Genomic DNA, 14,908 nt, shown 5'->3' on the forward strand with positions numbered 1-14,908 from the left:
CATTTAAAAGGGGTGAATTTTACTATTGGTAAAATGTTCCTCAGTAAACACTAACATTAAAAAACTTTGTCTAGCTGAGAAAAGAATAATTAATGGCTTGTTTTATTTGTTTTAGTGTATCTTATAGGAATAACCTCCTTCAAAGGCAGACTCGAATTCATGGCAGGAATCAGTCAAAAGGGAACAACTTACTTAGACTAAATTTCCCTGCAACACCACTGTTTTAGTTCATTCAATAAATATTTTTTAAATACCTAGGGTGTGTCAGACACTGTGCCAGGCACTGGGGACTCAGAGTTGAAAATGTATGATTGCATGAAATTGCACTCCCATCACAATATTCAAATCCATTTTACTCACAACACACAGGTGTGCTTACAAATTCTGATTTTTTTCCTCAAATTTTCTTAATATTTAATTTGAAAAATATTAAGAAACACTCCAGAGAAATGCAATGGCTTTTTACAACTTACGGTGTTACAAATTAAGCAACATCATCCATTCCATTTCTAGTTTTTCTATTCTGGCATAAATTCAAGACTAATACACACACATCCTATAGCCATAGGGAATTTTTATTAATATTTACCAAGAATAAATATAACAACAAAAAAAATCCTATCCCAGAACAAAATTCCAACATTTAGCTTCAAATAGGTCAAAGTGCAAATTATTCTCTTATACTTTTATTTAAATATAAATATTGTCACTGTGATATGGACATATTCTTATATTATCTTCAAATACTTCCTCAAGCAATCAACTATCACAGATTTATAATACAGTGTAATCAGAATTGTTAAAAAATAAAAACTTGGAATTTAATCTAAATACAATATAACAAAGGTAAATGAGTTACCCTTTTCTTTGGTAATAGCTATCAAGACATAATTCACATAATCATGAAATTCATGCTGTTAAAGTATAAAATTCAGTAGTTTTAGTATATTCCAAAGTTGTACAATGATCACCAATATCTAATTTTGGAACATATTCATCACCTCAAAAAGAAATCCCATATGCATCAGCAGTCACTTCCCATTCTCTTCTCCAGCCCCAGCAACTGCTAATCTACTTTCTGTCTCTAGAGATTTACATTTTCTGAAACTTCATATAGATGGAATCATACAAGTTGTTTGTATGCAGATGTTTTCAATTCTTTGGGGTACATTCCTAGGAGTGCAATTGCTGTGTCACATGTAATTCTGCGTTTAAAATTTTGAGAAACTGCCAGAATGTGTTCCAAAGAGGCAGTAACACTTTACAACCCACTACCAAAGCATAAGAGTTCCAATCTCTCCACAACCTCATCAACACTTGTTATTATGTCTTTTTTACCATAGCTACCCTACTGAACGTGAAATGGTATCTCATTGTGGCTCTGATTAGCATTTCACGTTGAGCATCTTTTCATGTGCTTGTTGGCCAGTCAGGTATTTTCCCTGAAGAAATGTCTACTCAAATTTAGTATGCATTTTGAAATTGGGTTGTCTTTTTATTACTGTGCTGTAAAAGTTGTTTACATATTCTAGATAGAAGTCCCCTATCAGATATATGACTTGCAAATGTTTCCTCTCCTTCTGTGGGTTGTCTTTTCACTTCCTCGATGGTATCCTTAGAAGCACAGAAGTTTTTAACTGTGATGAAGTCCAATTTATCTATTTTGTTTGCTTGTGCTTTTGTTCTTCTATCTAAGAAATCATTGCCTAATCCAAGGTCACAAAAATTTATACTTGTGTTTTTTTCTAAGCATTTCATAGTTTTAGCTCTTATATTAGGTCTCTGGTGCATTTTAAGTTTAGTTTTTCTATGTTGTGAGGTAGGAGTCTAACTTCATTCTTTTGCATTTGTCCCAGCACCACTTATTGAGAAGGCTACTCTTTTCTCCATTTAAATGTTTTGGCACTCTTGTAGAAAATTAATTGGCCATAGTGTAAGGGTTTATATCTGGACCCTCAACTGTATTCCACTGACCTGTATGTCTTTCTTCACACCAGTACTACACTGTCTTGATTACTGTAGCTTTGTAGCAGGTTTTGAAATTATGAAGTGTGAATCTTCCAACTCTTTTCTTCTTTTTAAAGACTGTTTTGGCAATTAAGTTATTCTTAACTCTTAAAGATATATTCCAAGTTATATTTAAATATAAGTTATATATTTTGTCTTTAATACAAAATGTACTGCTAATATGTACGAGCTGGATCTAAAAGTAAGTTTTAAAATAATTATAAATGAATTGTAAACATGCACACTTTCATATTACAATGGCATTTTCATCAACATTTTATTGTTTTGTCCTGTCCAAAATTAAAGTGATTAAAATTAGCTATTTATACGGAATCTAAGTATTAAGAACTTTAACAATTTGAAAGAAAAATGTAATTTGGTACAAAAGATTTACTTTCCTTTCCTCAACAGTGTTTTAAAGAAAATAATCCCTCTAGAGAGAGAATGTTATACTTCCTTATCAGCAATGAAATTCAGATAAAGAAAATGTTATACAATATTTCATTCATGTATTCAAGAAGCCAATGCCTGCTAAGCACCCACTACTGGGGAAGCAATAGGAATGCAAAATTAATGTTGGTCCTTCTATATGAAATACGTCAAAATTTAATTAGCTAAAATCTAAAACTTTTTTTTGGCTTTCTTACTTTGACTTCTCAAAAAAGTATGGATTTTAGTACTTCTCACAGAATAATTTCATAGAAACATATACAGAAAAGAGTGAAAAATGAACACACTAGAGCTGATATATATGGACCCATATGCTCTCATTGAGTTCATTATGAATGGGATTTATTATACAGAATGTAAACACTACATGAAAAGCATGTTGACATGAGTGAAGTGAGAACCTAAAGAAATGACAAGCTTTTGTACGGTTGTTTTGTTGTTCAAATCTCTTTCTTAAATTCATAACTGGTTGGAAGAAAAAATTTACAATGATATCAGGGGTCCTTACAACTGACACAAAGCACATAGGTTTTCTTTTCTGTTCTTATTCAAATTTAAAAATATTTCAACATGTAGAAATATAGAGAAAATATAATGTATGTATTCTATCTACCTATCTATTAATATAAATACTTCTGTATCCACCACCCAAATAGAAACATTTTGTCACATTTGCTCCAGATTAATTATAAATACAATCAAAGCTTCCTCTGTGTCCAGTCTCAATCTTGTTCCTCTCCCTCTCATCCCTTCTTTGAAGGAAAATTATTCTGATTTTATTATTCACATGCATGTCCTTATACTTTTACTACTATATGTATATATCCATTACTTGTGTATATATATATACACATAATGTATATATTATTCATGAAGTAATCCAAATAATCCATAATACACAGGTATAATATGTAATATATATCTATATACAAACGGTGTATGCTTTATATATATGTAATCTTTTTGGTTTTTTTTTCCTCAACATTACATTGTGGAGATTTATCCACATTTTAACCTGGAGCTCTCTCTAGTTCATTCACTTTCACTCCATTTTAAAACTACACCAAATTTATTTAGCCACTCTCCAAGTGTCTTCACTATTAGAATGATTGCTATAGTAAGCTTTCTTATACAGTCAGGGAAGTCAGTAAGAGCTATAGTCCTAGTCAGCTTGTATTTGAATTCTCTGTCACATATTAGCTATGAGACCTTGGGCAAGTCTCAAACCTTCTGCGTCTCAGTTTCCTAATCTGTAATATAGGGATTTTAACAGTACCTATTCCTTATAAAGATGGTTGTGAAGATTAAAAAGTTCATACGTGTAAATCTTACACAACAGTACAACGGTGTTTTTATGAGGTAGACACTACAAAATGGAGCTAGTTCTAAAATATATGAGAATCCCAATGGTATCAAAAAATGTCTAAAGTATACTTCAATACTTCCACAGTCTAAGACATGGTTCACTCCCCCTTGCTAGAGGATAGCAGCCTTTCTTTGTCTGGAGACCAGGCAGCTGCCTCCTAATGGTATACGTGTCATGATGATACTTGCCTTCCTCAAGACCTGCCCTCCCACCCCTCGTGGCTTCTATTCCAATAACCAAGGTCAACTCATCATTACCTGACTAGAAAAGTACTGTCCCTACTTCAACAGGAAAGCAAATATTTACTAAAGAGCTACAGGACCTGGCTAATATGTACTGACAGAAACCAGAAGACCATGCCCAAGAATAGATCTTGAAGATGCTAAAACAGGGGATGCAGAATAAAACTGGAAAAAAAAACACTGCAACCTGTCCTGCAACCTGGGATTTAAGGTACTGGCAAGGACACCTGAAGCCAGTCGTAATATACAGCTGAAATGGCTTGTTCATGCTTGGAAAAAGAATATGTTTACAGTAAATAGGGTAGAAATAGAGAATGCCCTGGCATGATACTGAAAAGGGGGTCAATAGGCTCTAAGAGGTGGGCATGCTAAAATGGACTTATTACATGAGACTAGAGAATCCCCCACCTGACCATGTTCCCCAGAAGGGCCCAGAACACTAAGCTATATACTAGTGAGGCAGTGTTGAAGAGCTCAATGGTAACTGCCTCTATAGGTCAATGTTGATGGTAGGAGAGGCTGCCAAGAACAAGGCTCTTTAGCATCAATGGAGATGACAGCATTCTAGAATTGCAGAGGCCAGGTGGTTAGCATTTAACTATCAGAGGCTAAGTGGACATTATTTGCATAACAGTCAGCAAAGTTGTAATGGCACTGATCTATAAGCACCTTTAACAATGGCTATCCACCTAGCTGGAGATTACATTGCCCAGCTTTCCTTGCAACTCCGTGTAGCCATGTGCCAAACAACCCGATCAAAACGTGGGCAGAAGACTTAAATAGGCATTTTTCCAAAGAAAACATACAGATTACTAACAGGAACATGAAAAGTTGCTTAACATCACTAATTATTAGAGAAATGCAAATCAAAACACCATGAGATATCACTTCACACCTGTCAGAATGGCTATCATCAAAACGTGTACAAATAACAAGTGTTGGTGAGGATGTGGAGAAAAGGGAACCCTTGTGCACTGTTTAAGACTATAAATTGGTGCAGCCACTACGGAAAACACTACAGAGGTTCCTCAAACAACTAAAAATAGAACTACCATATGATCCAGCAATCCCACTCCTGGCTACGTATCCTAGAAAAACAAAAACACTAATTCGAAAAGATACATGCACCCTGATGTTCATAGCAGCACTATTTACAACAGCCAAGATATGGAAGCCCAAGTGCCCATCAACAGATGAATGGCCTGTTGTTATACAAAGATACATACATACATACATATATATATATATATACACACACACACACACACACACACACACACACACACACACAATGGAATATTACTCATCCATAAAAAAGAATAAAATTCTGCCATTTGCAACAATATGCAGGGACCTAGAGAGTTTTACATTAGTGAAATAAGTCAGACAGGGAAAGACAAATACTTTACGTTATCACTTATATGTGGAATCTAAAAAATACAACAAATGAACGTATATAGCAAAACAGAAAGAGACTCACAGATATAGAAAACAAACTAGTGTATACCACTAGGGAGAGGGAAGGGAGGATGAGCAAGATAGTGTTATGGGATTAAGAGATAAAAACTACTGTGAATAAAATGGATAAGCGAAAGGATATACTGTACAGCACAGGGAATTACAGCCATCTCTCAGTAATAACTTTAAACGGAGTATAATCTATAAAAATACTGAATCACTATGCTGTACACCTGAAACTAATATAATATTATAAATCAACTATAATTTTTAAAACGACAGAGAATATATCCAGCACCCCCAAAAAGCTCCCTTGTGGCCCCCCTTCCTAGTCAATCCTCCAGAAATAAACATTGATGGATTAGTTTTCTTATAATAGAACGTAATATAAATGTAACTATACAGTAGGTATTGTTTTGTGCCTTGCTTCCTCAGGATTTTCTAAATAGACAATCATGTCATCTGCAAATAAAGACAGTTTTGCTTCTTTCTTTCCAGTATGATGCACTTTATTTCTTTTTCTTGCTTTACTGGACTGGTTAGGACCTCCAGTCAACATGGAATAGAAGTTGTGCAAATGGATATCTTTGTTTTGTTCCCAACTGTAGGGAGAGAACTTTTCAATACCTCACTACTAAGTATTTTTTTATAGGAAGGAAATTTCCTTCTTTTCCTAGTTTTCTCTAAGGTTTTTTTAACAGGTATTAAATTTTTGTCACAATTGTTTTTAGGCATCTACTGGAATGACAGTTCTTTAATCTGTTATAGTGGATTTCACTGATTGGTTTTTTTTTTTATATATATGATAAATTCACCTTGCATTTCTCAGACAAATTTCACTTGGTCATAGTGTATTAAAATCTATTTCACACATTGCTGGGTTTGACTTCTAAATATTTTGTTTTAAGGAATGTGGGTTTGTATTTACTTTTCTTGTAATGTTCTTGTCTGATTTTGGTATCAGGATTATGGAAGCTTCATAAAATGAGTGGGGAAGTGTACTGTCTTCTATTTTGGAGAAAAAAGTATAATATTGGTATTATTTATACCTTGTAAGTTTAAGAGAAATCACTAGTGAAGTTCCTTGCAGGAAATTCTTAAATCGGGAACTCAATTTCTTTAATGGACATAGGATTCATCAGATTTTCTATTTCTTCCTGTATCAGTTTTGGTAAATTGTGTTTTTCAAGGAACGCATCCATTCATTTAGGCTATCAGTTTTACTGGCATAAAGTTTTACGTAATTATTTCTTCATTATTCTTTTAAGGTCTGCAGGATCAGTAGTGATATTGCCTCTCCCATTCCTGATACTGATAATTTGTGTTTTCCAGCTTCTTTTTCTTGGTAAGCCTTGTCAATTTTATCAATTGTATTAGTCTTTTCAGAAAACTAACTTTAGGCTTTGTTGATCTTCTTTGTTATTTGTCTATGTTCTATTTCATTGATTTCTAGTCCTATTCTTCTTATTGTTTCCTTTTTTCTCTCTATTTTGGGATTAATTTACTCCTGTTTGTCTATCTTCTTAAAATAGAAGCAAAGGGCATCAGTTTTACCTCTTTCTTCTCTTCTAATATAGGCATTTAATATAAATTTCCCTCAAAGGACTACTTTAGATATATTTCACAAATGTTTTTGTTATGTTTTCAGTATTATTCTGTTCAAAATGTTTTCTAATTGCCCTTTTCTCTGGGTTCCAGAGGTTACCTAGGTATGTGCTGTTTAATTTCAAAACACTTGAAGATTTTCCTAGATATTGTATTTTTATTGATTTTTAAATTTAATACCAGTGCCGTCAAAGAACACACTCTATATAATTTTGTCCATCTACTTCTATAGGTCCAGTTTAAGTATTCTATAATTTAAAAACTAAAACAAAGGGGAATAATCTGCTAATGACTGCCTCAACAAAACTAGTGTATTAATTTCAATTTTACATCAGCTATTTATTGTAACCTCATTTCATCCATTTCCCTATTCTATATTTTCTGTTATTTTTATAAGAAATAAGAGTTATACAAGCATAATCTAAAACAGAGGTTAATACCTTAAGAAAATTTTAAAAACTAAAAAAAAAGATTAAGAAAATGTAGTCAGTTTCAAATTAACTATCCTGGTTATTGTTAGATGCGAAATATATTCTAAACACAATGGTAAAAGATACAACATATGGAAGCAATCACTATTGAAGCATAAGTTTCCAAAATCTAATGTTTTCTAGAAACACACACACACACACACACACACACACACACACACACACACACTCACCATGTAAGACCTATCGCCAATTTAGTTGAATTCTAGAGTGGTGTCTACTGAAGCTTTTGTGGATGACTGAGGAATTAGATTACAAATACCATTACTTAATTGCATTTCATCAGGCAATCTTACCTTAAAGTACATTCCACTTCCGTTTCAGAATGTGTAGACAAAACACGAAAAATGTATTTGTCAACTAATAAAGAGAAACTATCTCCAGGATTCAACCAGTGCCATAGATTTGTCTTCAATGGTAAGAGCTGGCTCTTCTCAGAAGACTGATAAAAGCACGGATTTGTATGTATCTAACAAATTAAAGAAAAAGAATACAGTGATGTAGTAACTTAAAATCATGACTAGTTAAAACTACAACTAAATACGAACTGATTCAAAATTTGTGTCAAAACAATTCTAAGTATAAACTTACACTTAAAAGTCTAATAAATCTGGCACTTCTAAGTATCATAATTATTATCTAAACATAAAAAAATAGTTGTAACATACCTCCCATTTCTCTAGGAATCAAAGAAAAAAGCAAATTTATCAATTAACTGGTTAAAAGATACTTCTATTTTGTTTGAGAGATGACTGGACATTGGAAAGAGAAACATGAAAAATAATTATCAGTATGGAAACTGAGTCCCCCAATTTTGATATCCAAAATTCACTAATCTATTGAAAATTCTCTTCTGCTTATTTTCCCCTAATAATTTCTTACTATGATTAAAAAATGAGAAACTATGGGAAGGAAATTCTTGATCAAATTTCTCAAGCAAACAACATACCTTTTTTCTTTACTCCTCACAGAGGAATCTTCTTATTTTGTTTAAATGAAATTCCCCTCTGAAGATCATCATCCATATTCAAATTGCAAGAGGTAAATATATCTCAATGTCAAAACTATTACAATATCCCCTATTTTGAATTATGTTTCCACTGATTACCTCACGTTAGCAAAGATAATGAGAGCTGCCTCCATAATTAACACCTATTGAAAGGCATCTTAAAAATTCTAACTAAAATCAAGCTGAATTTAACCATCTCCAGAATAGCCTTCTTGTCATCTAAACCACTGGGTCTTTTAATAAGCTTTAGCATATACCAAAGCAATCCACATTAATGCAGATCTTCAGTTTTTTAAAAGAATTTTACATAGAGCAACTCCCCCTACCACCCATTCATCTGTCTACTTCATCAGTATAAATGACATTTTTTTCTAGAGACATCAACCATCTCTCCATTTATAGCAAGGTAAATGTCACCCTGAGATTGGACATATGCCAAACATTCTCAGTTTTTCTATTTATACTTCATTAAAGTATCTTGAGATGCAACTAAATTTTCACACATCAAAACCTTTTCTGATCCCAACCATTTAATATATCTATAGGTGTTAAGATACGTTTTATTCACCCTGAGTTTGAACAGACTAGAAATGAGTATAAATTCAGTAGGTAAAAACTTCTGTTCCTACTGTAAAAAATATTCATTATGGAAAAATTAAGGAAGCTTATAATAGTCCTCTTTTTAATGTATTTTGAAATTCTAGAAATGCATCAGTATTTTTTTTTCTTTTTACCCCTCAAAAATTTTCTTTTCATTGGGAAACTTGGTTAAAATTTTTTATTAAATATAGTTACTTTCATTTTTTAAAAATCTTAATCATTTATGGAATATAAACTAAGTAAGATATAAACAAGTCTAGAATATTGCTATAAAACATGAAGCAAATAATGTTGTTAAGTTAGGTAGATTACTTTGCTTTATAATTTATTTTTCATTTGTTTTTATTTCTTAAAATGCCTATTTCTATGGGAAAAGAATAGGGTATTTCAAGTGTAAATACAAGATATTCTGATTTAGTTTCAATTATATATTAAAACACACCAAAATATCCACAAACTTTTACTGAACATCTACAACATTCTTTCATTCCATTCAAATGTCAAGCCCCAGATCATTTACCTCTGAAGTCCATCTCTCTTTAGCATTTGCAGTCACTGCCCTAGTTCAAGCTCTTACCCACTGCTTGCGTTTCTTGCTTGTGCTAACATCATATCAAGTCTCCCTGATTTCCTTTACTTCACTGCTTCCTAAGTTTTTTTTTTTACATTTCCCTACATAAGGCCTCTGATGCTTCTCCAATATAAGCAAAGCATAGCAGTGAAGGCTCTTCATAAAGCTACAGTGGTTTGCAACCTCATCTCTCACCTTCATACACCAAAATCTTCACCCTATACACACAATCTTTGATCCAATCATTGAGACCTACTCAAAAATGCTCTTTTGTTTACTACAGCCTCAGTAATGTCTTATCCCACCCCACCTTTCTGCTTGAACTATTGGAACCAGTCCCTATCAGTTCAAAGATAGTCATCTGATAAATCACCACTAGACTCCAAGGTCCATGGGTGCAGATAACTACCTAACACAGTTCTAACAGTCTATGATTAAAATGACTACAGAAGCCTCTAGCAGCAGGAAGAATCAATGATAGTTCAACTGTCAATCATTAGTGAATAATCTCAGGAACGGTTCCAAATAGTGTACCATAAGAAGTGAGGCTTGAAGTCTAATGTACTTAATATAAATGCTACCTGTTGAATCACTTAAATAGAGTCACCCCTAAAACTGTTTGACTGCATTCTCTATAAGATGTCATATTAAATGATTTTTTAAAATTATAATTGGTACAATTAGGTAAACTAAATTTCAAACAGAATCCACTTTCATCTGCTATAAAGCTACTGGAAGCACGCAACTCGGCACCTGAGCTTACTGGCTTTCAAAATCCCAAGAAAATCACAAAAGTAACTTTAGTTGTCACTTCACATGACTTCTTCTGATCAAATACCATAATATACTTTTTTAAAAAAATTATTTACTTATTTATTTTCATTTGATGACTTGAATAATATATATTTTTTTATACAGAAGGTTCTTATTAGTCATCCATTTTATGCACATTGGTGTATACATGTCAATCCCAATCACCCAATTCATCACACCACCACCCCCACCACCCGCCGCTTTCCCCCCTTGGTGTCCGTACGTTTGTTCTCTACATCTGTGTCTCAATTTCTGTCCTGCAAACCACTTCATCTGTACCATTTTTCTAGGTTCCACATATGTGCGTTAATATACGATATTCGTTTTTCTCTTTCTGACTTACTTCACTCTGTATGACAATCTCTAGATCCATCCACGTCTCAACAAATGACCCAATTTGTTCCTTTTTACGTCTGAGTAATATGCCATTGTATATATGTACCACATCTTCATTATCCATTCATCTGTTGATGGGCAGTTAGGTTGCTTCCACGACCTGGCTATTGTAAATAGTGCTGCAATGAACATTGGGGTGCATGTGTCTTTTTGTGTGTGTGTGTGGTATGCAGGCCTCTCACTGTTGTGGCCTCTCCCATTGCGGAGCACAGGCTCCAGACGTGCAGGCTTAGTGGCCATGGCTCACGGGCCCAGCCACTCCGCGGCATGTGGGATCTTCCCGGACCGGGGCACAAACCCGTGTCCCCTGCATCGGCAGGCGGACTCTCAACCACTGCGCCACCAGGGAAGCCCTGCATGTGTCTTTTTGAATTACGGTTTTCTCTGGGTATATGCCCAGTAGTGGGATTGCTGGGTCATGTGGTAATTCTATTTTTAGTTTTTTAAGGAACCTCTATACTGTTCTCCATAGTGGCTGTATCAATTTACATTCCCACCAACCGTGCAGGAGGGTTCCCTTTTCTCCACATCCTCTCCAGCATTTGTTGTTTGTAGATTTTTCTGATGATGCCTATTCTAACTGGTGTGAGGTGATACCTCATTGTAGTTTTGGTTTGCATTTCTCTAATAATTTGTGATGTTGAGCAGCTTTTCATGTGCTTCTTGGCCATCTGTATGTCTTCTTTGGAGAAATGTCTATTTAGGTCTTCTGCCCATTTTTGGATTGGGTTGTTTGTTTTTTTAATATTGAGCTCCATGAGCTGTTTACATATTTTGGAGATTAATCCTTTGTCCGTTGATTCATTTGCAAATATTTTCTCCCATTCGGAGGGTTGTCTTTTCGTCTTGTTTATGATTTCCTTTGCTGTGCAAAAGCTTTTAAGTTTCATTAGGTCCCATTTGTTTATTTTTGTTTTTATTTCCATTACTCTAGGAGGTGGATGAAAAAAGATCTTGCTGTGATTTATGTCAAAGAGTGTTCTTCCTATGTTTTCCTCTAAGAGTTTTATAGTGTCTGGTCTTACATTTAGGTCTCTAATCCATTTTGAGTTTATTTTTGTGTATGGTGTTAGGGAGTGTTCTAATTTCATTCTTTTACATGTAGCTGTCCAGTTTTCCCAGCACCACTTACTGAAGAGACTGTCTTCTCCATTGTATGTCCTTGCCTCCTTTGTCATAGATTAATTGACCATAGGTGCATGGGTTTATCTCTGGGCTTTCTATCTTGTTCCATTGATCTATGTTTCTGTTTTTGTGCCAGTACCATATTGTCTTGATTACTGTAGTTTTATAGTATAGTCTGAAGTCAGGGAGTCTGATTCCTCCAGCTCCGTTTTTTTCCCTCAAGACCGCTTTGGCTATTCAGGGTCTTTTGGGTCTCCATACAAATTTTAAGATTTTTTGTTCTAGTTCCGTAAAAAATGCCATTGGTAACTTGGTAGGGATTGCATTGAATCTGTAGATTGCTTTGGGTAGTATAGTCATTTTCACAATACTGATTCTTCTAATCCAAGAGCATACGATAATATACTTTTAAATTAACCACAGAATCATGGAATTTGGGGAAAGGAACCAAAAACTACTTAGCTAAATTAGGAAAGAAAATGACTACATTTTAGACGCTAAACCATCTAAACAGTACATTTAACCAAGGCCTGGGGCAGGCCGGTGAGACTAATACAGAATAGGGAATGTTAAAGCAAAAGCTGCCAGGAAAATTAGCACTGTTACCTACATGCTCAAATTAAAGAAAAAGAAAAAAAAGACAATTCTGAAAGCTGCAATGAATATAGTCTATCCAGTTCTGGCAATTAAAATTCATGAGGATCTGGTTAAGTCCTTCCTAGGTGTTTCTGCAATTGGAAACATTTCTATTTCCTTTAAGTCTGTGTTAAAAGAAAGCAGTAAAATAAAATTTGGAGAGAAAGGGTAGAAGTAGAAGTTAAAAACAGAGGCTATATACATTTGGTAGGCAATTATTTCATTTATCAGTCATTTTATAAACTAATATAAAATTTTATAAACAAGATGGCATAACATTGGAGATGCAGTGCAATTTATGCAACATCATATTCCTAAAAAGAGCTGTGAATGTTTGATTTTTTTTAAGTTATAACTGAAATGTAATGTTTAGAAACCTTTCATTATGTTATCAGCCACCCCTAATTTATCTCTCAATGTGGTTCTCTGGCATATGGCTAGAGCTTTTGAGTGTTTTTGCATGTTGCTGGGCTTGGAAATGTTCCCTGTTACTCCTCAGCCTTTAAAGTGAAGCCTCCCCTTCCTTGGGTATATGCCATGGTCACCCGTGAGGAATGGTGGGTAGCAGGAAGGACAAGAGTCAAAACAGGAATATACATATCTTCTGCCTGAACCCTGAATATTCTCTAAATGAGGTTTCCTGCTTATAAGCTAAGAGAAGACCATGTTCTTATTCATGAGTATTTTAAAGATTCAAATGAATCTCTAAACAATATTAAATAATGATATAGTCCTAAGTTTATAAAAGCTAAGATGTTCAATACAAAGGCATAAAATTGTAAGAGAAGAAAAGGTAAAATACTTAAGAAAGGAAAATGATTATGTTTCTTTAAAAACACATCACAAACCCAAAGTCAAGAAAACAGTCAGTTTGAGTATTTTTTCCTCAGCTGAAAGCACTTAATATTTAAATGATAGGTGGTTAAATATTAGGCATTTAGCAAATCATCCACAAAGAAAGTGGACCAATCTGTGTGGTCCATGATCATCTTTTTCTTTTCCTAAAAATGTTCATACAGGAGATCCCAGAACTAAGAGCAAAAATGACATACCAAGAAATCTGATGTTCGCTCCTAAAACTCACATCTAAATAACTATTACTCATTGAGTAAGCTTTTTAAAAAAATCTATATCAAACAATATACACTCCAACTAAAAAGCCACACATACAAGAAGTCCAAAAGGTTGTTTCTTAAAAGTTATAAAATGACAAAAATTTATCAATATTTATAAAAAAGGAGAAGACAGACACAACATTTTCTGCCTCTATTCAAAAAGAGTCATGTACCACAATGTTCACTGCAGCTCTATTTACAATAGCCAGGACATGGAAGCAACTTAAGTCTCCATCAACAGATGAATGGATAAAGAAGATGTGGCACATATCTACAATGGAATATTACTCAGCCATAAAAAGGAACGAAACTGAGTTATCTGTAGTGAGGTGGATGGATCTAGAATCTGTCATACAGAGTGAAGTAAGTCAGAAAGAGAAAAACAAATACCATACGCTAATACATATATAAGGAATCAAAAAAAAAAAGAAAAAAAGTGGTCAGAAGAACCTAAGGGCAAGACGGGAATAAAGATGCAGAACTACTAGAGAATGGACTTGAGGATACAGGGAGGGGGAAGGGTAAGCTAGGACAAAGTGAGAGTGTGGCATGGACATATATACACTACCAAACGTAAAATAGATAGCTAGTGGGAAGCAGCCGCATAGTACAGGGAGATCAGCTCGTTGCTTTGTGACCACCTAGAGGGGCGGGACAGGGAGGGTGGGAGGGAGGGAGATGCAAGAGGGAAGAGATATGAGGACATATGTATATGTATAACTGATTCAGTTTTTTATATAGCAGAAATTAACACACCATTGTAAAGCAATTATACTCCAATAAAGACGTTAAAAAAAAAAAAAGAAATGGTGCAAAGGATGCATTATCCCTGAAGGACTAGAACTAAAATACAAATCAATTTTCTATAGCTTTCTATTGGAATTATCATTAAATATTAAACAAAGATTGATGTATACCGAAAAAAAGCGCTCCTCTTATTTTGTGTTTTTTTAATTTGGAAAGCATTTTTTTTAAAAACAAAATGAGTTGTGGAAAAGCTATTTTAGTATTTTATAGCTATTTT

General features: G+C 34.0%; 1 protein-coding gene across 3 annotated transcripts in view; it reads right to left on the reverse strand.

The window, feature by feature from the left end:
- APLF (aprataxin and PNKP like factor) overlaps positions 1–14,908 on the reverse strand; it is an 85,241-nt gene that overhangs the window by 51,098 nt on the left and 19,235 nt on the right. For all 3 annotated transcript variants that reach the window (XR_013831000.1, XR_013831001.1, XM_079940604.1), the window contains exon 3: positions 7,916–8,088. Coding sequence is in view for 1 of the 3 variants with exons in the window: in XM_079940604.1 (XP_079796730.1) it covers positions 7,916–8,088 (173 nt within the window). In the remaining 2 variants the exon portion in view is untranslated. The remainder of the gene's footprint in view (positions 1–7,915; positions 8,089–14,908) is intronic.

The sequence above is a fragment of the Stenella coeruleoalba genome (assembly GCF_951394435.1).
Source record: "Stenella coeruleoalba genome assembly, chromosome: 13".
Classification (NCBI taxonomy): domain Eukaryota; kingdom Metazoa; phylum Chordata; class Mammalia; order Artiodactyla; family Delphinidae; genus Stenella; species Stenella coeruleoalba.